The sequence below is a fragment of the Glycine soja genome, chromosome 11 (genome assembly GCF_004193775.1).
Source record: "Glycine soja cultivar W05 chromosome 11, ASM419377v2, whole genome shotgun sequence".
Lineage (NCBI taxonomy): Eukaryota > Viridiplantae > Streptophyta > Magnoliopsida > Fabales > Fabaceae > Glycine > Glycine soja.
Genome location: NC_041012.1, coordinates 24,837,210 through 24,864,445, shown reverse-complemented (window position 1 = coordinate 24,864,445; position 27,236 = coordinate 24,837,210). Strand labels below are relative to the sequence as shown.

At 32.4% G+C, this 27,236-nt stretch overlaps 1 protein-coding gene across 1 annotated transcript; it reads right to left on the bottom strand.

Moving 5' to 3' along the window:
- Positions 1-14,687: 14,687 nt before the first annotated feature.
- Positions 14,688-20,671, bottom strand: LOC114376289 (peptidyl-prolyl cis-trans isomerase CYP20-1). Its single transcript, XM_028334344.1, has 7 exons — positions 20,517-20,671; positions 20,185-20,263; positions 16,376-16,423; positions 16,264-16,287; positions 15,643-15,825; positions 15,454-15,529; positions 14,688-15,145 (listed from the first exon to the last, which is right to left on the bottom strand). Exons 1-7 carry the CDS (start codon positions 20,580-20,582, stop codon positions 15,007-15,009), a joined length of 615 nt encoding a protein of 204 aa, XP_028190145.1. The 5' UTR covers positions 20,583-20,671; the 3' UTR covers positions 14,688-15,006.
- Positions 20,672-27,236: the final 6,565 nt, after the last annotated feature.

Genomic DNA, 27,236 nt, shown 5'->3' with positions numbered 1-27,236 from the left:
TCTTACTACACATCTATGCTTGTTGGAATTAGGTTATTCCAATCATTTATCAAAGCTTAAAAAATAGTACTTATCCATTTAGGGTTACAATAAAAATTTCCCAAGAGCATCATGCTTCTATTGTGCATTTAGGAGTGAAAAAAATGACAACGGAAATAGGATGTTGTTGTATACGTGTACAATGGATGTGTTTTTCCTTTGTTATTTGTGACCCATAATCTATACACAATTTTAAAATTATTTCTGTCAAAGAGGCAATTTTGCGATAAAGCAAATCGATACATATCCTAGCTAGTGCTTTTAGCAGTTGTGGTACTATGAAAAGCAATTGCCGAAATGAGACGGTGTTATAAAATCGTGAAAGCTTTTTAGAAGGCTCGAAGGATCATCAAAAGTAGATGTGGATATGTGGGGACATTATTGGACAATATAGATTGAAAAGGTTATGACAACAAAGTCTATATATTATAGATATGGATATAATTGATTGCATGTTGCTTGAGGATAGTTGTATTTATTATATTATATTATATTATATATATAATATAGTACTATAATGTGTTCATTATATATTACAGTATTTATTAATGTCATCAAATTATTCGTGTGATCTGTTATAGGCTCTATGATACTCATGCAAATTGATATTCTCATTTTAATTTGTTCCAAATTGACATATGTGTAAGACAAATGGTTATTTTAAAAATTTGTTGCAATAAATCTAAGTCGTTCATATATGGAAGTTAATCTTTGTCGTTGAAGACTGCACAAATAATTTTGTATAATTAGAAGTGCATTGGGCATGTAAAAGTGAACCTCGCCTGGATTGAACCAACCATGAATGTTGTTTGGAAAATGGATAACCATTCCTAGGAAGGTCTACCTATCGATGACACCAACCTTTCATCGTTTATTTGTCCATGTAACACTAATCCTTTCTCTTCCAATTCATCGTCGTTGATCCCTGATCCTGCGAGTGTTGTTCACGTTTTGATGAGAAATCATGAATCTAAATGAGTCCCTCTCAACCCAAGAATTCATTAGGTGTGTTCAAATAGAAAGGGGCCGAGTCTTTGAGTCCACCCAATGGATATTTATTGTTGGTTACTTAGAATCAGAAGGTTAGGTAACGTAAAATATGAGTTTGGTTTCGCAATGGTAGCTTGAGGTAGTTATTACAACTTTTTTGTTACAAGATTGGTTGACGTTGATTGTGTTCCTAATGTAACCTCATTGATTTCTATTCTTTGGAAATTTGAAAGAGCACCTTTGATTGTAGCCATTGTGATGAAACTCAAGACCAATGGTTTTGGTGATGCAACAATCACCCTTAAGGTACATATATAATTTTTTGCATGCATTCTAATTTCGAAATATACATAATTTGAAATACTTATTATTTAATATAATGATTTTGGTCAAATTTTAGGATCAAACAGGTAGTATTAGTACCATTGTGCATCGTAGTGCCTTAGGAGATGATATTTATGGGAAATATATTGTTGTGGTTGTGTTAGTACCGCGTGAGGTGTGTATCATACTTATAATTTCATATAGATGTGTTATGTACATTTCGTGTGTTGTTTTATTTAATTAAATACTTTGTATATAGTTGCGATCTTCTGTCTATGTCTTCATAGCTCCAAATGTTATCTAAATATTACTTGGAAAAATGTTTTGAAGGTTATGGTTTGAGCCTTATTTATTTATAATGATATATACTTAATTAGTGTTGTTATATTTTTTACCTAATTCCTTAATACGTGGGTAACAAGTATTTCCAAAGGTCCAGTGACATTTAGTATGAATGGGTCATATGAGAAGTGTCAAATCAGACGTAATGTAATGACATAATCACTATTAATTATTTCCTTATTAACGTTTAACGTCATTTATTTAAGGTTCATTAGTAACGTTTGTGTCAAATGCATTAGTTATTTCCTTATGGTTATTGACCTAGTTGGACCCTTCTATTGTACCACATCAAAAGTACAGGAATATTTATGTTTCATTTCATTTGTCTTTGCCTAATCGTTCACTAGTTATGTTATTTGTGTCATATACACATTTAAAATGTTAGCACATTGAACCTATTTAATAGATTACATACTTGTAAATCACAAAGATGACTCATAAAAATGAAATAGTAACATTTTCTTAGCTTTTCTACTAGGTACTTGTATCAACATCCTATATGAAGTAGATATTACATAATACCATACAGTTACAATAATAAAAACATGTTTAAAAGTCCTAGATTTGTACCAATTCTTAAAGTTGTGGCTGGAAAACTTCAACCCGCGTGCGATCGATGCCATTAAACTTTATGAAATATATAATATTGTCTTTTTCAATTGGAAAAATGTTGCAAATTCATTTCAACCCTGACCAAGTTCATAGTTGACACTACCATCTCCTTTGGCCCATGTGGTAGCAGTTTAATCTTCCCTTTATCTTAGCAAGCTTGAACGCTTCTATGTTGATATATTTTTTTTCGTTTAATGAAAATGGTGTTTTCCAGGATCCAGTTAGCAAAACTCATGTAGTTGAGAAGCGACTTGTATGTTAATGTTAAAGTTTCTATTTTGGCCTTATTTGACCTCTTACTTTATTCATTAACACTTTCAACTATTTCAGTGCCACCCATGCAAATGGATCTCCTGCAGAAGTAGACAAACAAATCCTAGTCAGTGCACCTTGCAAGATGTGCTGGATGCGATTGATGTAATTCAAAATACATTGTATTTGCTCAATTAATGTAGCAACTCCATGCGCTAACTTGGTCATATTAACTTGATCGCATGAAAAACTAGCAACAGTACACTACATTGTAAACACTAATGTTATTTATAATAGGCACTTTGTTCGAAAATGGATGATATGGTTCTATCCAATAATGAGTTCATGAAAAGCATTGTTGACAATGTCAAAAGGGATGTATGTCACTCAACAAAGACAACACCCAAGCATGTGGTTGCCAACTCAACAAAGACAACATCCAACCATTTGGTGAAAAACTTAAAGGCCACACCATCACCGTTGGAACAGGATTTCAGTCAACAAAATTCTGGTATTAGGACATGTAACGATAATTAACCGTAAAAATAGTTGTTAATAATTTTGCCATAATGACAATGAGACTATAGAAGGCATCGAGACCATATTCATTTACTCTGAAAATGAAGATAACACTTCAAAGAGAGTGTTAGGTTTAAAAGGCAAGTATGTCCACCTAAAGACTTGCACAAATGTTGGTGGCAGTAGCAGTAAAAGAAAAAAAGTGGTTGAAGATGTAGTGTATGCTGCTGAATAATCAACCGAACAAAAGATTTTTATGAGCAACTATAGGCATACCTTAGACTCAAAGGTGACAATTTTTTTCCCCAAACTTGTCATACCCCTATGGATTTGACCAGTTTCGTCACCATATTCCATTTGCTATAAATCTATAGAGAGTTAATTGATTATTAGTTTGACCATTGCATTTTTACAAGGCAACTGCATTGACTCAAGATTTCTTAGCAACAAGAAAGTTATCTTTTACCCATGTCGCGAGTCAAAGGTCCTTAAAGAAACTAAAAATCAAGGTTCAAGGAAACACTAATGCTGGAGTGAAGAATAACATCGATAAACATCTGACTATAGTCACTCAACAAACACATAAGCTCAACAACAACTCTGACAAAAGGAAAAAAATATTTAATAGACCCAAGGGGAATATAATACCTAAGGTTGACATTAAACTTTTTAACGTGATACATATGATTTGGGTTAAATGATTTGTTACAACATATATGATAGTTATATTTTTCGTTATTGACAATTTAATTTATAGAAGTTAAGATTTTTTGAAATTTCATTCCCCATTATTGGTAGCATATGATTTGCATGTTCAGACAAACTGTGGATGTGAAACTAATAGCTGAAGAGGCACAAGCTTGCACCTACCTTCTCAATGATAGCTTGGATCTGAGGTAAAAAGGTAAATTAACATTTTGAACAATAACTTGGACATGACCCAATGACATGTATAGTTTAATTTCTTTTTTCTTTTTAAAACAGAGACAATGAGATAGTATTTAAAGTCAAGAATAATATAGGAAAAAGACTTTACAACCTTGTGCCTTACTAGGGAAGTGCAGCCTGAGGTTGTACTAATGCATTCTACATGAATTAAATGATATTTTTTCCCAAACATGCAACTAATTTTTTTTTGTTATTTTATTAGATTATTCTCTTTATGGCTTTAAGGATGACTAAAAATCAAAGAAGCTGCAACAAGTCAGTTTGGTGTCTATCTCTGTCATTTGCGGTTATTATTCAATCGAATGAATTATTTAATGTATTTATTATGACAACATCATAACTTTTTGTTTAACTAAACCATTTTTTGCAGGCTGATGCCATTGAAGGGTTTCCAGTACACGATATATGTTTGCATTACGACAAAGACTATCTCAATTCGTTTGACAACCTCAACCTTGTAAGATGGTCAAATATAAATTTCAACTAAAAAAAGTTAAGATTTAATAATAGTTAATTTGATTAATTTAACATAGTTATCTTTTCTTCAATATCAAAGATTTGCATACCAATTCTTGAAAACAAAGAGCACTGGTATTTAATGTTCATAACTACTGAGGAGCGGAAAGTCTATCATTTGGACTCTTATTTGACAAACAATGTAAACGAGGAAAGGGAAAGGCTAATCTAGTCCATGGTAATTCTGGTGTTATACCTTGTTTACACATGTTGTTTATTTTCATACAACTATAAATAAGTTGATACATAAACATAATTTTATGGTAACAGGCATTTACAATGTATCGTATTGTGAATCTTGTTTATGACCGCCAATAATTCATTTTGGGCCTAATAGATTTTGAAGTTTTGGATATTTGTGACCCTGGAGGAATACCTAATTGTGGTTACTAGTATGTTGTATCATTATAAAAAAAAAACATAATTTGTTTTTCAAATAAATTTTGTTGACTTTCTCAAATTTATAATGTAGTAAAAATTATGCGTTGTGGGTTTTGGAATGGATGCAAATGAAGCACTCATTTGTTAATACCCTTTATGGAGTTGTAGGTGTATTTAATAGACAATTGCAAACTTAAAAAGATTAATATTTTATTACATAATACCATATTTGCTACTCCATTTACAGTTGGATGAGAAAGTGTCTAAAATGAAATTTGTGTTAGGGTTTGTGCTTGTAGCTAAGAACAAGCAAAGGAACATTGTGTTGAGTGATGCACAAGACTATTGGAGTCAATACCCTCCTTAGATGAATGTCACTCAATAGTTTTAAAATGACCCACCAAATTGACACGCATATGTGCCACTAAACAATTACAATTTTTTTGGGTCAACATTGTCGAATTTTTAGTGCTACTGAATTGGGTCATCATGGGACTAGTGAGTCGATTTTGGAGATGGCAAAATATTATCCTTACTATGTGCTTTTTTGTTGGGCTCGGGCGTGTGTACGCTGGTAGGTGTCCATTTCTGGTTCGTCTTTACAATTAAATTATGTAACCAATATTAAATTAATTGATTTCAGCTCGTTTTGTATTTTCTTGGATGAATATGGGATCATGGACTACTACTGTCATTTAAGATTAATAATTAGCCACACGTGGAAATTTGATTATTAACTTGTTATAAATTTGCTACAAACGCGCCAATATTTTTGACAAAATATTGAACTTAAATGGTATATTTAAGCCCAATTCACTGCCAACTACAATAATTAAGCTCATGTTTGACCTAATATCCAAACGTGACCATTGAAAATGACCCAAATGACCATCATTATACAATACAAGAAAGTTGAGCCCATGTGATCCGTCGACGGTATATTTATAGAAATCATAATTTTCATCAAATAGGCAAACCAAACAATAAAATTTTGTCAAACATTAAATTTTCTTTCCTTGTTCTACATTAAATCATTTTTATATAGGTAAAGATGACACTTATTAGTCACTCAACTACATTATCATGGCACCAATAGTAAGCCCGAACATACTACATTATCACATATTGGCCTAGTATCCAAACGTGACCACTGGAAACAACCTAAATTACCATGATCATACAATACAAGAAAGTCAAGCCCATGTGATCCGTCGGTGATATATTTATAGAAATAATAATTTTCATAAAATAGACAAACCAAACAATAAAATTTTATCAAACATTAAATTTTCTTTCATTGTCCTGCATTAAATCATTTTTATATAGGTAAAGATGACACCTTTTAGTCACTCAACTACATTATCATGGCACCCAATAGTAAGCCCCAACATTCTACATTATCACATATTGGGCTAACATTTGTGCCTTTGTGTAAAATTGCCTCCACCACGACCATATAGTTCAACTGCTTGCCTTAATTCCAATAATGGCCATGATGTTTTATAGTCACTACATCACAAAAAGGGATACCATCCACAACATCACACAATTGTTTGATAAATCAATTTAAAAGTCTAAAAAAATGGTACATAATAAAAGTCAATTAGTAAAAACATTCTATGATTATAAAAGTTCAACTTAAGGCATCTCATTCGTAGACAAATCTACAACATGTCGGTTGGTTGATGGAATAAAAGTTTTCGGTTTATCTTTGAACTACCCAAAAACAGAGAAAAAAATAAACAAATAAATTTATTCAAAACTCTACCCAAACAACTATCAACCATTGGTATTCATAGTGCATGACAAATAAAATATCAACAAAGTAATTTGACTCAAAATTATTCTTATTAGTTGACTGTTGTATCCATCAGTTGGAGGAGGACACCCTGTTCTCTGTTTATGCAACCCTCCGCCCCTACCAACCCTTACATTTTGTAAAGTGGACGTACATTACCTTTTGTTGTGTTCCACCACTAGAACCACATACATGTACCATTTTCCGTCTTCCAGATTCATTGGTTGTTCCACCACAACCTTTGGTTCTAACAATAATTGGGTCTAGTATTTCTTCTTTATCTGGTTGTGTCTTTTCTGTAACATCCCTAATTTTTTACTTCTTACCGACTTGCACTCTATGGTACTTCACACGATGACACTTCACTCAATATCTTTATTGGTCAGAACCCTCCACCAGTCATAACCCTCTGTAAGTAGCCCTTTTCGAGACCTCGAAAATCAGCTATGGATGCTTTAAGGATGAATGACTGACCCCACAAACTAACACAAGACTTTTCAGTGTGTTTTGTCCTTATTCACACATTTTTTGATAAATTTATCAAAAGGTCACTCATCTCATAACTACTCTAAGCCAAGCACACTTAACTATGGTGTTCTTAAGTGATGGGTTATCAAAAAGTATACGCATCTTGTTGGTATAGGCAGAATCAATTAATTCCTTTAAGTCATCCTCAATTGTACAGTCTCATACCTATACAACCTCTAGATCCCTTTCATTCTGGTGTGATACGATCGAGGTGCTGCATGCCCACCAACTTCCACCTGGTTCATCCTTGAACCGTACTCTACTAGGAGAGAGGTCATCTCTGATACCATTTGTAACATTCCTGATTTTCAAATTCTCAGTGACTCGCACTCTATGATACTTCACATAGTGGAATTTCCCTCAATATCCTTATTGGTCAAAGTCCTCTACCAATCAGAATCCTCCGTAGCTAGCCCTTTCCAAGACCTCAAAAATCAACTATGCATGCTTTCAAGATCAGTGACTAATCCCACAAACCAACACAAGACTTGTTAGTGTGTTTTATCCCTACTCACGTGCTTTCCAGAAAATTTCCCAGAAGGTCACTTATCTCATAATTACTTCAAGCCAAGCACACTTAACTATGGAGTTCTTAAGTGATGGGCTACCGAAAAGTAGATACATCTTATTGATATAGGTTGATCAATTAATTCCTTTTAGTCATCCTCAACTGCATAATCCCATACTTGTATAGCCTTTAGATCCCTCTCATTCTGATGTACTTCGATCGGGGTGTTGCATCTTCAACCTTTTCTTCTTCAACTGATTTGTACTTTAACTTCAACCTTGAAATCTCACCAGTAAGTAACTCCATTAAATTGTCAAAATCCTCTTTCTCCCTATGGGCATACTCACAAGCCTCTCTAGAGATATGAACTAATGTTGCATATCTAGAAATTAGAGTGGAATCCCAATAGATTGATGAAACAACATACAACCCACAAATGGAGTCCTTTGTTGTCTTTGACCAACGGTTCAACAACAAACAACTTGGCAGTTCTGAAAAGTCTAAATACAAAAACAATGAAAAAATGTGATGACATGACAATCCAAATTTCATTATTGGATGGACAGTAAGACACACCATTTTTTTCCCAAGACAACAATACTTCATAATTGTATACATAAAAAAACTTGACATTTCCTGACAATGAACAACTTTAATGAATGTAGCTTTAGTTAACATGGGTCAAAAGATTAAAAATAACTTCTTGGTCAAATGCTTGGTTGCATACCTTTCAAGGAATTGAAAGCTTGAATGAAAGGCATAATTTGCATCGTTTGAATAGTAATTAGACTGAAGCTCCATAAATATAAAATATGTCAAACACCTATGATATTGTTCAACAAAATTTGTTAGATTAATCTTGGAATGCATAAATTTGGTTGTGGTTGAGGAAAGCTTCACATCGTGATGTAGTCCTAATTCCAGTAAAGAATTTCTCACGAATATAAGTTATGGACCACATGCTCCTTTTTTGGTACAACTCTTTGATCCAATTTTGTTCTCTAAACCAAATTCAGCAACCATTTCACCCCATAGATTTTCAAATTCTATAACATCATAGTCACCCAACATACATCTTTTAAGTTTGGGCAAAAAACCAAGAATATTGACATTAATCGTTGCATTACGCAATAGATGTCATGCACATAACCTGTGATGAGCATTGGGAAAAACTTTCCTTATTGCATTCTTCATGGCAATATCACCATCAGTAATTACACAAGAAGGAGTATTTCCTTTCATGGCATCCACAAATTGCTCTAACAACCAAACATATGTCTCTTCAGTTTCATTAGTAATAAGACCAGTAGCAAAGACTATGGTTTGATTGTGATGATTAACTCCAAAGAAAATCACAAATGAACACATATTTATTCTTCCTATATGTAGCATCAAAAGCCACCACATCACCAAAAACCTAAAAATTCATATCGGTATCAAGAACTTCATGAAAATAATTCACTGCTCACATAGCATTAGAAGCTTGTTGTCTTCGTTTAGTTTCTTGGTTGTAGATATCTTTTTAGACAATCCCACCTTGTGATATCCACCAGAATTGTTCGCATATGAAGCATACATCAATGGGGGGTATAATTCCAACCTTATTGAAAAATTTTATTTGCATAATATCACTTGTGCTCAATTTCTTGTGACCATGTAACATTGCACAATCCATTTCATCCAACATGTCATGGTTGTGGTCAAAGTCAACATATGTAACATACCAATGATCGTTACTAAAGTTAACGTGAACATGACACCTAGCATTGCAACCACCTTGTATCATTTTTTCCTCACGCTTCCTAGTTTTCAATGTCAAACCACTATCATTTCAATATCCAACACGAGAGCAAATAAAAGTTTGTTGTAATGTTTTCCCTATAATGTTTCTCATAACAATACTTTTACGGACAAAGAAACCATTATTTCTAGCATACCAAACGTAGAATTGGTAAGCACATTCATGATAAAAAAAAAGTCTAACCTTGCAAAATCTTCACAATAAAGATTTCCTACATCAAGATTGTAGACGTCACCTCTTCTTTTTATCACTATTTCAATTGTTGTGTCAAATTTAACACCATCTAGTGTATTGCCAAATTTCACGTCCATATATTCAACATCATCATCATCTACATCAACGTTACCACACTACTCTCATTGTCATAGTCCCACCCCTACAAAAAAAAAAACCACACAATCAAATTATTTACACATATAAACTATTTACACACATAGTTACCCAAATACAAACTTGTGACTCTATTCGTTCACTCAGAAACCTTAAGTAACAATATTCTTGGTCCAAGTAGATTCTTACACCAATATTAAAAAAATTATTCAAAATGTGTCTAAACACAAACAACATATATGCATAATTAAATGCATTTCAAATAAAACACATTTGACCAAACATTCAAAGCTTCTGCAAGTGCACTCATAACAATACTCATACCAATACCAAAATCAATCAAATAAAGTTGTAAAAAATGCAACAGGTCAATAAGAACATTCTAAACAAAAGAGACATTCAATCTTATTTCTACATTCAATCGGTTGACCCTTTTTCTTCAAAAAAACAAAAAACAAAAAAAAAACCCAACATATGTTCACCAAGATAGACAAGATAACATGTCAAATAACACAACAATAGAACAACGATACTTACTAGTGTCAATTTTGTCCTCAATCTCTGCCTTCGTCAACGATATAGTGAAAATCCAAACTCAAATGGTTCACACCTTGGATGAGAGAGACCCTTCAACGAGCGATGACAGCCCCAATCTAACGACGAATGGATATGGTAGCAAAACCCCTCAACGACGATACCGGTTGTGAGATGAAGGAAAATGAAAACGACTGTGGGATGAAGGTAGAGGAAATTAGGTCATCAAAACCATCTATATGGTCACGTCCTCAAAATATTGGTTTTTTTTCATATGTACAGTTAAAATATAAATACATAAATATTAAAAAAATAGTTATAATAAAAATCCATAGCCGTTCATTTTTTCGCCCCACATGCAACGGTCCAAATTACTTGTGCACTAGTACAAAGTTGTTTCGACTTGTGTATACTAGCAGCCATTGTGAAACAAAGGTTAAGCATTTTATGTTCTCAGCTCTTTCACATAAAACAATCAACAACCTTCCTCTAGCACGTTTCCTACCCTTCCTCTTTCTCTCCCTCAACCCCTTGTTTCATTTACAAAGCATGTTGAATCAACCTCCCTTTAATCTCCTTTGCAAAGCAAGTTGTGCTGACCTATTTAGCTCATCCATTCAACATGCATGTGAGTCCATTAAGCTCCATTGTTTTCATTTTTTTTTTGTTATCGGTGTTTTTAAAATTATGTTTATAGTTATACAATTTTATTATGAAACCCCATTCGGCCATTCATTGCAAGCTCGGTTGCGATGTGTGACTATCTTAGTTTCATTATGAAAACTTTATTATAGTGGTTTGCATTTCTTGAAAGAGATGTGTTTAGATCTTATTAAAACTCTTGTTAATCCAAGCACAAGGTATCGCTCAAAGAAGTGCAATGCGAACTCACTGGGTTGATTCAAGAAACTTGAACTCAATCATGTGGTTCAATGAAAATTACGTAGTAGTCATTAACAAGTTTTTAAATATTATTTTTTATATTAGGTAAACTCTTTCAAGTCTGAGTTGAGTGAAACTTTAAGCTTACATAGACTTTTGAACTGACTACCTTGCTCAAAGGATCAACCGGTAAGTGCCATCTAAGCCACTTAGAGTAATTCTAATGCAATTTCCTATGTTGGTTCTTACTTTTTAAAGTTAAGCAATTTGACAATACCATTGGAGCAAATGAGGTTTTATAGAGTTCTTATAGAAATTGTTTATATAAACAACTATAATCAAGATTAACCATTAAAAAAAATCTAAGTCAAAATGGACGTTTTTGTATGAGTCGAAAGACAAAATGAAATTCACTAAAAAAAAAAGTTACGAATTCAAGTTGTACTTTACCATTTCAGTAATATTTAATAACCTCTTTATACACCCTTTGTGTTGAAGCCTGGTCCAATTTTAATATATTAGTTCTTTTTTGCCTTTTAAAAAAAAGTAAAATTTAATGAACTGCAAAACTTATATTTTTTTTCAAATTGCAACGAACTGCAGAACACAGTGAAGACTGTAGCTACAAACAAGTTAATAAAAACTTATATTTGCTTATATAAAAAGCTTATATTAACTTGTTTGACTGTAGCTAAAAACACAGTGAAGACTAAGGGTTCTAATTGTGACACCCTCTACCCCTCACATATATACTAATAAAGGAATAAAAATTCAAATATTAATTAAAAGTATTTTTAAAACATTTTTAAATACAAGCCTTTCAAAGGGGTAAAAGGCTCACATTCATTTTCTTCTACATCATATTCAAACTTGTCCAAATAAATAATAAAGTCATCTCGGCTCAAACAAGGTCGTCTAAGCTTCATACAATTAATATAGAACCTATATCCTAATGTCATATCCTATCAGAGTGTTGTGTTCCCATGTCCTCTAGCATGATGTTCTTCATAGTCATCCACCTATTCATCTGCTCCCCTGAACACAATGTTCAAGATCATCACAGGATCCAAACACAAACAGCAAACCGGGAGTGAGTTATCACATTCCTAACTACTAGAGAGAAACAAGACAACATATAGTAGCCAAATACAATTTACTTAGCATATCTCACATTATTTCATCACTTTGTCATTCAAAATTCACTTTTCAATCATTAATCACAATACACAAGAATCACACACTCCGATCAAGACATAATAACACATCAATTTCATAATAAACAATTAGCAAGCGTATGCAACAATTATGCTAAGACTCAAGCTTATATGCAATGTGGTACCATGTCAGTGAAAAACCTCGTCGGGTGCCTAGGAGTACATGACAAGACAAACCACACACTAGTAAGTCAAGTCACTCTCACTAGGTAATATCATAGGGAGACCAGTCAGGGTCAGTGTTTTGCGAGAATGCTCCAACCATATGGGTTCAACATAGACTTAAAGGAGCACTCAAACCGTGTGACCCCCAAGGCCTACACTCCAAAGAGTCCGTCAGGGCCTCTCCCTCCTGATTCAGGTCTAACCCAGAAAACATTTTAGCACACAGACTCTATCTATGAACTGTACAAAACACACGACTCCTCAATTGTTCTCAAAATAGCTTTAACTCGTCGTCCTAAAAGGGACTTAACATTAATTTGTCGCCCTTAAAGGGACTTAACATTAACTCGTTGCCCAAAAAGAGACTTAACATTAACTCGTCGCCCTTAAAGAGACTTAGCATTAACTCGTCGCCCTTAAAGGGACTTAGCATTAACTCGTCGCCCTTAAAGGGACTTATAGTCGTGTGATTGTACAATTCATAGTTAATACTCAATGCACATAACATCTCAATCACATACATACACAATTTATCACATACACTCGATCTCGATCACAATGGTATAATCTCAAAATAGCATGTTATCACCTCTCATGAATCATATTCACTTTACCTATGAACTATGCAATATACAAAACTACTCAATTGTTTTCAAAATCATTTTAACTCGTCGGGTTCCTACAATGGATCTCATCACAATACTCGTCACCCTTAAAGGGTCTTACAATTGTGTGATTGCACAGTTCATAGTTCACAACTCAATACACACATCTCATCTCAATACACATGTATTTCATCATCCGTCACATGTTCAATTTATCACATAATCACAGTTTGAATCATCATTTCATAATCTCAACATAACAATTTATACAAAAGATTTTATCACAACATGGGGTGTAAAATCCCTAAAATAGTTTCTCACAATTATATCAAAATCAATTAATCAAATTCATGAGTTAAACACAAAGACATCAAGAGCACTCAAGTTTATCAATCAATTCTCATCAGGACATCAATTGGTACATAGAACACAATAATATTGTATTTATAATCATAAAGAGAAAATTATAATTCAATAAACATCCCAAAATAAATTCAAATTTAGTTATCTAAGGATCCCTACACATGTTCATTCTAACCCCCAATTGCGATAAACTCATCATTTACCTCTGAGCGGACTCACGTGTCTTTCGATAGTGATAGCGACATCTCTAGCGGTTTCCTGAGATTCCTCCAGTTATTCCTCCGATAGTTCCGATAGAATTCCCAAACATCAGAGAGACGAAGAAGAGATTGAAGCATCCACTTGTATTGTTTTCATGCGATTCCTTTTTCTTCCTCCACAAATATTATCTCGCAAATCTCAACGGTGAAAGTGTGCGCAATTGAATTTCGAACAACATATCCAAATTTCATTAAAATCCAACGGTTAAAGAAATCGGGATCGTAATTTTACTGAGACCGTTTTGGGTTTCAGCGAGAAAAGAGAAAGCTACGGTGCGAAGGGTATTTCTCTTAGCTCTGACATGCTTTTGCAATTCCCAACGGTGAGAGTGTTCAAAATTGGGTTGCAAACGTGGTACTCAAATTTCACGACGATCCAATGGTGAATGAGTCCGAGATCATCGTTTTTCTGAGAGGTTTTGTGGGTTGTGGGAAAAAGAAAGGGTTTTGAAGAGGAGAAGAGAGAAAACGAATATGAGGAAAAGAAGAGAAATCGTCAGTCTAAAACTGACCTGACATCGATATTTATACCTAGGGTACACACAACTTATTATTACTCTATTTATTTATTTTTTTAATATTTTATAAAAAGGAATTCTATTTTATTCCCTATCAAATGAATAAATTAATTATCTTTTTTTTTCTTCAAACCATTATTTCTCATTATTTATTTCTTTATAAAAAGATGATATTTTTTTTTAAATTCTATTTATTTATAAATAACAATTCTTTTTAAATTAGTTTATGAAAAATGGGATGTTACACTAATTGCAACATAACAACATAACAGCAGAACATACATTGATGGTGTGCCAATTTCTTTCCTAGCTCAAGATCCTCCACATTAAGGGCTGATGCTAATATTTGACAGCCATGTTGTTCACTTCGATTTCCCCCTACAAAGTTCATGTTCACAAATGCCATTTTTCATTTTATCATTAGGGGGAAACTTCATCTACTGAGTATCACAAACATACAACTAACCATTGATCTATTAGAACATGCTTATAAAAGTTAAGTAGTCTCGTAGATGGAATCGAAATGAAAACTGATAACACCTTCAACTATTCCTGGTTGAGAATCAAGGAAGTACAATTATAGAGGGAGTTCACCACTGTCAACAATCACAACCTTGCTCTTGGGAGTGCCACTTTGTGTTCCTTCAGCTTCAATATTGTAAACAACATCCAATCCAGAAAGAACTCTACCAAAAACAACATGCCTTCCGTCCAACCTATCAAATAGATGTATATATTAATAGTTAGTAGTTTCTTAATGCATGGCAACAACATTTATGACAAATAAAATGCCAAAGAAACTCATTCGTATATCTAAAGTCACACTGCACAATCTGCATAAATGGTTACAGGAAATACAGGCCTTCATAAATTGATGTATGTCATAAGATCATAGCAGAATCAAAGTATTATGCACTACAAATATGCTTTAATGAAAAGAGCAAAATAATTTAGTAAGCAGTAGAACATAAGATTTTGATATTTGTTTTCTTCTGCAATAAGCTATTGATCTAGGTTTAATTACCAGCTAGTTGTCACGGTTGTAATGAAAAATTGTGAGCCATTGGTGTCAGGACCAGCATTTGCCATTGATAGAAGTCCTGTCCATACATAACATAACAAAAAAGCTTTAATCCCATCATAGATTCATTTTAATTTATGTTTAGCAAACAACTATAAAAGTAAAAGGAGAAAATTGAAGAAAGAATTTTACCTGGTCCAGTATGCTTTAACTTGAAGTTCTCATCAGCAAACTTCTCTCCATAAATTGATTCTCCACCCATACCATTGCCATGTGTAAAATCACCTCCTTGGAGCATAAAGCTAGGAATAATTCTATGGAATGAGCTACCTTTGTAATGGAGAGGCTTGCCACTTTTACCAGTTCCCTTTTCCCCTAATAATTTGGACCAAACAAGAGTAAATGTAAAATTAAGTATCAAGTAAATATAATATATTTCAATTTGTAAGATGAACATAGGCACCTTATAAATTCAAGCAGTGAATAGTGATATCCTTATCTAATGTTATTAAGAAAGGGAGGAGGAAATGTTATTAAACTCAAACATCAGTGAAAAGAAACAAGTGAATAAAACATAATCCACCTTCTCTAAGAACTCAACTATATCCTAATACATCTGTAATCAATTTGTTCTCATAAGTACAGCAGTCTAATTACAGGCCAAATGTTACTCATCAGTTCTTACATTGAGTGAATCTATTTATTCACTTATTTCTGTAACACAGCTGAAGATGAAACCCAATACAAGGATTGAAAGAAGTTCTCTAATTATATGAAAATAACAATGCATAGAAGCAGAAGAAACAAGCTCACCAGTGCAAAGAGCTCGAAAGTTTTCTGCAGAAAGGGAAATCAAAACAATGCTTCAGTTAATGCTAACAATGACAATTAATAAGAATTAAAATAGAGACTACGAAAATCCAACCTGCAGTTTTTGGAACAGCCTTTCCAAAAAGACCCATCACAATACGACCTGGAAAGTCAATTATCACAGCAAAAATACCAAAGGTCAAATTTTGATACCCAAAATTCCAGGTAAAAGGAGTAATGAAACAAAGACTCATCTATCAACTATAGTAGAAGTGGACTATTGACCCTAGGTGAATTTTACTTGTAATTTTAGTAGCCATTCTGGGAGGGTTTTACCTAACCACCATCCCCAGCCTGAGGGTTAATCTTACAGCTTTACTTATGAAAACAGGATACTTGATCAAGCACAAAAAATAAACTACACCTCTAACAAAATGGCAATGTCGCTCCCCTACCAACTTCCCATCAGAGATAAGTTCAACCTAGATTCTACCTAAAATTTTTACAGATACAGGGAAATAGGGAATTCTGATAATTTAGGATTGCTATAAGGATTCATTAATTCATTAATAAGAAAGAATCTACTCACACACACACACTTCCACTCACATCACAACAATCCCAAATCACTTCCATGAACCAAATATCAAACTTTTGAAACGAATATTTTAGCTATTATGACTCAAACTATTCCTGCTACCATAGGTGGATTGTTGGTTAAATGAGTTTAATACTTGGTCATGGGAAACAATTTATGTGAAAGAAAACATCACTCCCTCTTTTTTTTTGTTGACCATGATATTGGTACAAAGTAGCCTCCACCGAAATATAAGGAAAAAAACATGTCACGCGTGTGAAGCACCGACATGGCCCCAAATAGCAATGTCCCCGTTTCCGATACGCTGACGGCACGGACATGCACTAGACACGTGTCGCCATTTGTTATTGGTTCCCCCGTTCATGTCTATTTGTTATTGGTTTGAGTTTGTTGTTCCCGCCATTTGTTCAGTTTATGACTTTTGTAGCATTTATGGTTGCTGACTCTGACTTGCTGTTTGATGCGTTTGTGATTGCTGACCTCTTACTTACTGTTTTGGTTCTAACTGGGTGCATTGTAACTTTGTAAGGTTTGCACCTTTGAAACTTTTTCTTTACTTTCCAATATTTATAATTTTTTCTTCATCTTTCGTAAACTCGTAAGAATTTTTAGTTTAATATTTTTTTTCTTTACTTTCTTACCTACTAATACATTTAATATTTTCTGAATTTTAATTTTATATCCTAATTTGATAGTAGTTTTTAAATATAACAGTTAACCATTCATAGTTTTTTTTATTATTTTTAAATTGGTCATTGTGTTCTTATTTTTTATTTTTTTATATTGATTAATCGTAGAGATGGATATTTCTAATCAAGTTAAAGAACAAGGTGAAGACACCAAACCTTTATGGAATTATGTTTCAAAGATTAAAGGTCTAAGTGGAGGTTGTGGAAATTTTGAAGTTAGATGCAATTTCTGTGAAATAGTTTTTAATGGGTCTTACACTAGAGTAAGGACCCACTTGCTAAAAATTACAAGAAAAGGAGTTAGAAGTTGTCAGAAGATAACTCCTTCAAACCCTACGGAACTTACAAAGATGGATAATGAGACTACATTAAGAATAGAGAGGTCAAAGAAAAAACATGTCTCTTTACCTCCGATGTCTAACCAAGAGACAACCAATGTTGATCCAAAAAAGATAAAGACTCTTGAAGGTTTTTTTAATATGCAAGCTAGATAGACCCTTGATTATGAAATTGCCAGAATGTTTTATTCTTCAGGATTAGCATTTCATTTAGCAAGGAATCCTCACTATAGGAAGGCATTCTCTTTTGCTGCCAACAATAATTGTATACCTGGGTATCAACCTCCAGGTTACAATAAGTTGAGAACAACCTTACTTGCAAATGAAAGAAGACATGTAGAGAACCTATTACAACCAATAAAAAATACATGGAAAGAAAAAGGTGTGAGTATTGTAAATGATGGGTGGAGTGATCCTCAGAGAAGACCTCTTATCAATTTCATGGCTGTGAGTCTATGACCAAGAGTGGACCGATGTTTTCAAAGGCCTTAGATTGTTCTTATGAGGTAAAAGATAGGGATTTCATAGTTGAACAAATGAGGGATGTAATTATAGAGGTTGGTCACTCGAATGGAGTATAAATTGTTACTTACTGATAATGCACCTGTATGTAAGGCAACAGGTTTGATCATAGAGGTTGAGTTTTCTTCCATCTATGGGACTCCTTGTGTTGTGCACACCTTAAATCTTGCATTGAAAAATATATGCGCAGCCAAGAACACAGAAAAAAATAATGAGATTTATGAATAATGTTGTTGGATCACACAGATGACTAACGTTGCCATGTATGTTAGAAATTTTATCATGGGTCATTCTATGAGACTATCAATGTTCAATTCATTCAACACATTGAAGTTGCTAGCTCTTGCTCCCACAAGATTTGCTTCCACCATAGTGATGCTAAAGAGGTTTAAACATTTGAAAAAAGGACTTCAATAGATGGTTATTAGTGAGCAATGGTCTTCTTATAAGGCAGATGATATTAACAAGGCAAAATTTGTGAAAGAGACAGCATTGGATGACATTTGGTGGGACAAGGTTGATTATATACTTTCTTTCACTACTCCTATCTATGATATTCTTAGAAAAACAGATACGGATGTAGTTTGTCTTCATTTGGTGTATGAAATGTGGAACTCAATGATTGAAAATGTGAAGGTCATATATCGACATGAAAGAAAGGGAGAAGGTGAAGAATCTACCTTTTATAAGGTAGTACATAAAATATTAATTGACCGTTGGACTAAGAGTAGCTCACATCTTCATTGTTTAGCTCATTCTTTGAATCCATGGTGATACATTATATTCTTTCATTTATGAAGTCTATTTTTTTCATACGTTTCTATATGTTATATTAATTTATAATCATTTTTTTATTATAGATATTATAGTCATGAATGGCTAAGTGAAGATTCAAATAGAATTCCTCCACACCAAGATGGAGAACTTACTCATGAAAGATTGAAATGCTTCAAAAGGTATTTTGATGATGATAATGAAAGAAGGCAAGTGAATGTAGAGTTTGCAAACTTTTTTGGTGGAAGAGAAGCTTTGATGATATTGACTTTTTAAGGGATAGAGGTCTAATGGAGGCAAAGTCTTGGTGACTAATTCATGGTGCTCATGCACCTACACTTCAAAAGATTGCTCTTAAGTTATTAGGGCAACCTTGTTCATCATCATGTTGTGAAAGAAACTAAAGTACTTACTCTTTCATTCATTCAATCAAAAGAAATAAGATGACACCTCATTAGGCAGAGGATCCAGTCTTTGTTCATAGTAATCTTCGTCTTCTTTCAAGAAATTTCCCACAATATCATCAAGGAGAAACTAAAATGTGGGACATTATAGGAGATGAGTTTGAATCACTTAATGATAATAGAATTCTTGAAGTTGCTAATTTATCCCTTGATGAACAAGAATTAGAAGTTGCATTTTTCAATGACGATGACCAAGAAGGAAGGGGAAGAATTTAGATAGATTAGGATTAACAGTTTTTTATTTATCATTTCAATTATGATGATTTATCTTGGTATTTTTTAAGTGAGACTCTTTATTAAATATATTAGCAAGTATTTTTTAGATTATTTTTTAAAGAGACAAAATTTTTGCCTTGTGACAAAATTTTTGCCTTGTGTGTGTGTGTGTACACTAAATTAACTTTTAGAAGATTACCCTAATCAGAAGTAAGTTTACTCAATCATCTCACTTTACTTTGAATCATATAAATGAAAGCAAAACATAGACCTAACACAAAGTGAATAAAAGGCGTAAGGAGGAATTAATTAAGCTCAATGACCTGCTTCTTTTCCATTAATCTCAACATCAAAGTAAACCTTGTGGGTCACTTCCTTCAAATCCTCCTTCGATTTCTTCGCCTGCGAACCCACACATTGACCACAAAATTAAATAAAAATAAAAAAGGGGGGAAAGATTAAATGTGAACCAAAACCCAATTGCAAATTAATAAGTTCAATAACATGAAATTTGTTTCAAATTAAGATGATATAATAATAGATTTTTCCTCTGATAAAAATGAATATCGATCTCAAGCACAATTTGTTGACCCATTATTCCCTTAATCCTAGAGAGATCGGAGTAAATCTAAAATTGGAATGGAGAAATTGAGACCTGGATGAGAGCTAAGGTTCCGAAGAGGAGCAGTGTAAAGAGCAACAACGACGTCGTTTTCGCCATTCTTTCTACGACCTCAGTTTCGCCGCTACACCTGTGACAGTGTGCGTGAAGTGATTGAGAGACAATACGATGTTGGGGATTGTCGTTTTACTTGAGAAAATCTCGGTTTGTCATTCGTCATCCCAGCCAATGGATGTGCGACACGTAAGCATTTCTTTTTTACTGATTTTGCTGGGCTCCTCCCATTTCGGGCCATCAATATTGTTTCCACTAACAAATTCTGACTATTGCTAGTTCATTCTCCTTTTTTACTTTTACACTTCTTCTTTTTTCTCCTCCAAACTATCCCCGTATTTTTACTTAAATTATTTTTTATATAAGCATCCACGCACACATTCCCTTCACGATAGATATGATAAACTCTAATCCTCTTAAAGGAAAGCATGAATCTCCGAATTGCCGCAACAAGACTCCACCCGCTAGCACTCCCAATTGTGTCTCCTAATATACTCTGAACCACTGCAATTGAATCAATTTGCAGTTCAACATCACACACAATCCTTTTATACGAAGCACTTAAATTGCTAACACAATTTTATAATATTTTTCTAAAAATAAAAGGTCTAACGAAGGGGGTGTGCTTTGTTATTTGGGAAGAAGAAGAATATTGTATTAGGATAATTTGGGGGAAAATATTAAAAAAAAGGAATGGGGTGCATAAATAAAAATAAGGGGTGTGAATCTACATATCACAAACGTAATTAAATTTAAAACAATACTTGTGCATTAAAAAATTTAAAAATAATGACTAGTTTAAAGCCGTATATATTTGGTCTGATTACTTCTTTTCATGTTGTCCAGATTCAATTTGGAAATTTGTTTTAATTTTGAGAACAAATAGTAAGTGCTGCAAAACGCAAGCTCAGCCTCACACCATAATGTTTGGACGCTTCACGCTTGTATTGAACGTAGAGATTTAAATAAAACCAACATCTTATAAAGTCCCAAATTTTATTGTGTCTAAGATATATCCCATGCCACTTACAGACCAATATTAAATCAACAATAAACCTTTTATGTCATGCATTCATCCTCTCATGATTCCCTTAGTTTTATGATCACCATCTAATAGTTTTGACTTTCTATTGGATTACATTTTAGAAATTTTATAGTTGGATTTGTGTCACAGCATAACTCTTCTGCACAAATTCGCATGTAATACAATGGTTAGGCACATTAGTTGTCCATATATATATAGCATTTCCCTAATCTAAATACAAGCATATCCTGTATATGGAAGTTTCAACATCTGTTTAACTTTAACTGATCTATCTTTCAGGGTGTTTCTGATGAAGAAAGGTTTGATGTGAATGAGTCTTATGAACCAAGATGGATCATATATTTCAATTTCACAACATCAGGTACTATAACTAGCTTTGAAAATCTTCTAATTAGTGAAAAGAACTTGGTCAAAAGTTTGGAAAGGACTCAATTTTGTAAATGTACATAATGTGATTAATACAGGTGGCTTTGCTATTCTTACTTGCCCTGAAAATCTTCAAAATGTTCCTAACTAATGGTGAAGTAAGGGAAGGATTCCAACAAGTTCAAGTGATTTTAGAACAAGCTCCACTACTGCCTAATAAAGATGATTTTCTTTCTAGTTGGGGTTTATCTTATGAATCACTCTCTAATGAAGAAGAGGATCTCACAATGTGGCTTGCAGGGATTTCTTCTATGGAAGGGAAAACTAGGAATGAACTCCAGCATTTGCTTTGATACTCAAAGGGATTGCTTTCTCCCATGTGGTCATTTAGCAGCATGCTTTGCATGTTGAACAAGGTTAAACACTTTTATATTTATTTCAACATTGTTTCCACCCACAATGTTAAAATTTCAAGTTGGCCAACAAGAAAGTATATATATATATATATATATATATATATATATTCAACAAATCTTTATAGCCAATAATTATTGATAAAAATAATAATAATAGAATTATCATTTTTTTATCAGTGGAAAAGCAACAAAAGAAAACAGCAAAATAATTTTGGTAGTAATTATGTTTAGGAAAATGGAACTATAACTTTAAAGTTTCAAAAAACATATTCCTTTATCATTGAGGAGAGCTTGAATTAATGTACATAAAATAGAAATATATTAGTAAATATGTTTTTGTTTTGTTTTATGATAGAAAGAGTTTCATGTATTAACATTAATTTTGAGTTGGTTTAAATATATTTCGGTCCCTAATATATACTAGACTTTTACATTTGATCCTTAATAAAAAATTTCTTTCAATCAGGTCCCTAATATTTGAAAACTTTTGTTGGAGATCCCTGCCATTAGTCGAAATCCGTTATCTATTTACGTGGTCGTTAACTGGACACGTAGGCATGCGATGTGTGGTGCCACATGTAATCTTTGTTTGACTAGGATTACACGTGTACTAACTCCCTTGAACCCCCCCCCCCCAAAACCCTAGGTAGAGAGCTCTTCCTCACTCTCATTCGCAATGGCCGCAACAACACGTTCTCTCGTCACTGCGCAGACCTTCGACAGTGACATGGCTACCAACACCTCTGCCACCGTCCCTATCCCTAATGTCATTACTCATGAAGTCCTCCATCCGCCCGGCCATCATCAACTTCGTACACTCCAACATCTACAAGAATAGTTGACAACCCTATGTCGTCAACCACCGCATCGACGACTAGACCTCTGTCGAGTTCTGGGGAACCGATCGTGCCGTCTCCCATATCCCTCGTGTTCCAAGGCGACAGAACCCATTGTGTTGCCTAGGGAGCCTTCGGAAACGTGTGTCGTGGTGGATGCATGTTTGCCCCAACCAAGATTTGGTGTCGTTGGCACATGAAAATCAACATGAACCAGAAGCGTTGCGTTGTTGTCTTCACCATCGCTGCCTCCTCCATTGCCTCCCTCATCCTCACTCGCGGCCACTGCATCGAGTCCACCCTGGAGCTCTCACTCGTCGTTAGCGACTCCGAGACCCAACCGTGAAACCGAGTGAAGTCCACCAAACAGAATCAATTTTGCTTTTCTTGCTTTCATATTCAGATTTATTGTTACTATTTGTTGTGGTTTGATGTTTTTGGGGGGATTTTGGGTTTTTTTTGTGGAGATGTGTTCAAATCGGTGTTTTTGTTTTCTCGATTTTTTGGTTTGATGTTTTGTTGTTAAGATTTTGTTGGTTCATATCTATTCTTTCATCCAACTTGTTTTCATTTAGTCCAACCATTGAGAAAAAAAATAAAACACCATTGATGGCACACTGGTGGGATATAAGAAAGATGAAGAGGGATAGAGACAAATAGGAGAAAGAAGAAAGGGGCAAAACAAAGAAAGAAGGAAAAAAAGTAGAAAAAGAAAAAATCTTGGCCATCATTTTAAAAGATAAAAAACCTTTTTTAAAAAAATCCTCAAAAATAATACGACGTCGATTTTACTTTTTTTTTAAAAATAAACTTTTTCTTATATATAATTCTACTCAAACAAAGATTACATGTAATATCACATGTAACATGATTATGTGTTCGGTTAACGACCACGTAAGGAAATTAAAGTAAGGAAAAATTTTACAATTTAATGTGTCATAGGTGTATTGTATCAAATAAGATTATAAGTTTCTTATCCTAGTCACCTTCCCTCCTTTTTTCTTTTTTTGGCGTAACACAGTTAAATCACCAATTGATGTATGTGTATCTAAGAGGGGAAAGAAATTAAATGTAGTCACCTTCTCTCCTTGTTCAGTGATTTTTTTTTTAAGCAATTGTTCAGTGATTTCGAGAAGCATGTGTTTGACTTTTCGGGTTTAATTATAATCAATATCAATTATTTTTCTTTTTTTAAAGAAAAATTACTTTTTATAAGGTTAAAATAATTTTCTTGCTCTAATTTATTATTTAAATTTAATTTGATCATTTAATTTTTTTGATTCAATTTAATTCTTTAATTTTTAAAACTAATTCAATTTGATCATTTCGTTTAAAGTAAACTAACAATGTACTTAAGAAGTGTGTATTTTATGATAGTTTAAAATTATTTAATGATAATTTTAAATCGTCACAAAATAAGATTTCTTAATATCTTTGACCCAATTTATACTGTAAGACCAAATTAAATTGTTTTTATAAAATAAATAACTAAATTAAACTTCAAAAAAATTAGAAGAACAAACTGAATTAAAAAATAAATTTGATGAATAAAACTAATTTAACCTTTTTATGACCTATAAACTTATATGTCCTTCTAAAAAATATTAATTTATATACTTATGAAACTCCAATCCATTATGAAATATTTTATTTTATTTTCTTTCTTTTATTGGAAACTAGTTGGTTACCGCGGGTTACACTAGGGACAAATACACAAGTCTATCAAAAGGGTAGAATTTTTTTATACATAATTATTTAATAAATATTAAAGTTTTAATAAATAATAATTTTTAAAAATAGTTTTTGTTTATTTAATAAATAAAATTAGAGATATAATCTGTTACTAATTTTTTTAACAAATATCAACTTAAAAACATACTTTTTTATTAATATTTTTTAATTTTTAATTTTCTTTTTTTTATGTTATATATACACAATAACACTAGGGTTGACAAAATAGATGAGATGGGCCAGCATAGCCCAACCCATCGGGCCTAATAGTGAAAATGTCTCCATCGAAGCTTGGTTCATATTCTTCCGAGTTGGAATTTCTTAGGCACAATCTAGTTATTAAGTTGTGGACTTATTAGGTTCCCCAGTCATTGCGCCTATTAATGCCAATTTAAAAATTAGTAAAAAAAGTTGAAAAATTAATTTTATTTTAAAAAAATATAAATAAATTTACAAAGACAAAAATTATTTATTATGTATTTATGCATTCTAACACTGTTGTTGATACAATTTCTCGGAAGTGGTTCAAATTCTCTCTAAGTCCTCGTACAAGTATTGACAAAGTCATTTAAATTATGTTTAATAAATATTCAAATTAGTAATATTACTTTAGGTTGACACTTCTTGTGGACACTTATTTTATGTTTAATGAATATGTTTTACCTTTTAAAATATAAAGTATAATATAAAATTATAAATTATATTAATAAATTATTATATTTTATTTAATACTTTTTAAATATTACTAATCAGGTCAGCTTGACCCAAGTTCATTTTGCCCGTTATGAATGGGTTGGGCCAAACAAAGACTCATTTTTATTTGGACTACTTTTTTTGAATTCAAATTGACCTTAATTGAGGATGGATCCATCCAATCATGTCCATTTTGTCGATTCTATGAGTTCTATTAGACTCGAATTGATCATCAACTTAGTGAGTTATCAATTGACTCACATGATTCGGTCTATATTAAAATAAATAAATAAAATATAGATTTGTACACTTAAGATTTAAAATTTAATAAAATTTAACATATTTAGAAGCATAATTATAAACTTATTTAAAATTTGAGCATGCAAGATATTTTTTTAGAAAGTATATATAAACTATCTTAAGTTGGAATTTAAAATATATTTTATTATTATAGTACAATGAGAAGCATGTAATCAAATGCACATACAAATGAGTGAAAGAAAAATAAAAAATAATAACAATTTTATCATCTCAAATTTTAAGATATAATTATGCTTGGTAAAAAATATTAGTATAAAAACAAGTCAAGAATAAGCTATAAATTTATCTTTCTAATATGAATAATGTTGTTCAGTTGTAAAAAAAATCTAAAAAATATATGACTAATTTAGTCAATCGGATAACTAAATCGTATGCAGAAGCGTTTCAACATGTGACTCAAACCGATTAAATACTCAATTCTCATGCCAACGGATGAACCCGGGTCAAACCAAATTTAATAACTATGATCCTAAATAACAAATCCTAAAGGAGAAAGTGGGGGGCCAAGTCCCTGCTTGCCTCATTAAATCCGTCCCTACTTATACCGATCTTTTTGCATGTTCTAAAACAATTTTTATATATAATTCTTTATTTAAGAATAACTAATAGAGATTATTATTATATTTTATTCAGGTGAAACAAAACTAAACAATAGAATAATAAAAAAGAAATATGCTGATATTCACAAACATTAAAATTAATTTCCATGTGATGTCGTGGACTTTTTTTGTTTTATATTTAAATATAAAATTAATATAATACAAATGAAAAAGCAAATAAATTAATTTTTAAAGTAAAATATTATAAATTATACTAAAATTACACATATTAAAATACAAATTTGATGCTCATATTTTACTTAATCCACAATTTCGCTGGGAAAAAAAATGTTAATAGCTAAGTTGAGGACGTGATACTATAAAAAAATGTTCAGCGCTAAATTGACCATTGATAATTATATAAACTTTTTAAAATACTTCTATTTAATTTTTAAAATACATTATATTTTTATATTTGACTTTTTTAGTTTTCTTAAAAATATAAATGAAATATATGAAATTACATATTTAGAAAGGATGAAAATAAAATAAAAAAATTTAAAAAAAATGTTTTCCTAAACTAAGCAAGCCATAATTTAATCATTAAAGTATACTTTTTTTTTTCTCTATAAATGTAATTTCATTCTTCATAACCTAACTTTACTTTTATTATAAACTAGCATGTAACCGTGCGATTGCATGTGTCATGTTAATTTTTATGCATGTTTTAATCGACTTATATATACTAATAA

Bases quoted from the DNA above. Each gene is read 5' to 3' on its own strand.
- LOC114376289 (XM_028334344.1), bottom strand. From the start codon at position 20,582: ATGGCGAAAACGACGTCGTTGTTGCTCTTTACACTGCTCCTCTTCGGA. The intron at 15,826-16,263 runs GTGAGCTTGTTT...CCAAATTATTAG, and splicing joins CTTTCGAGCTCTTTGCACTG to GGGAAAAGGGAACTGGTAAA. The intron at 15,146-15,453 runs GTAATTAAACCT...TCTATTTGATAG, and splicing joins ACAACCGTGACAACTAGCTG to GTTGGACGGAAGGCATGTTG.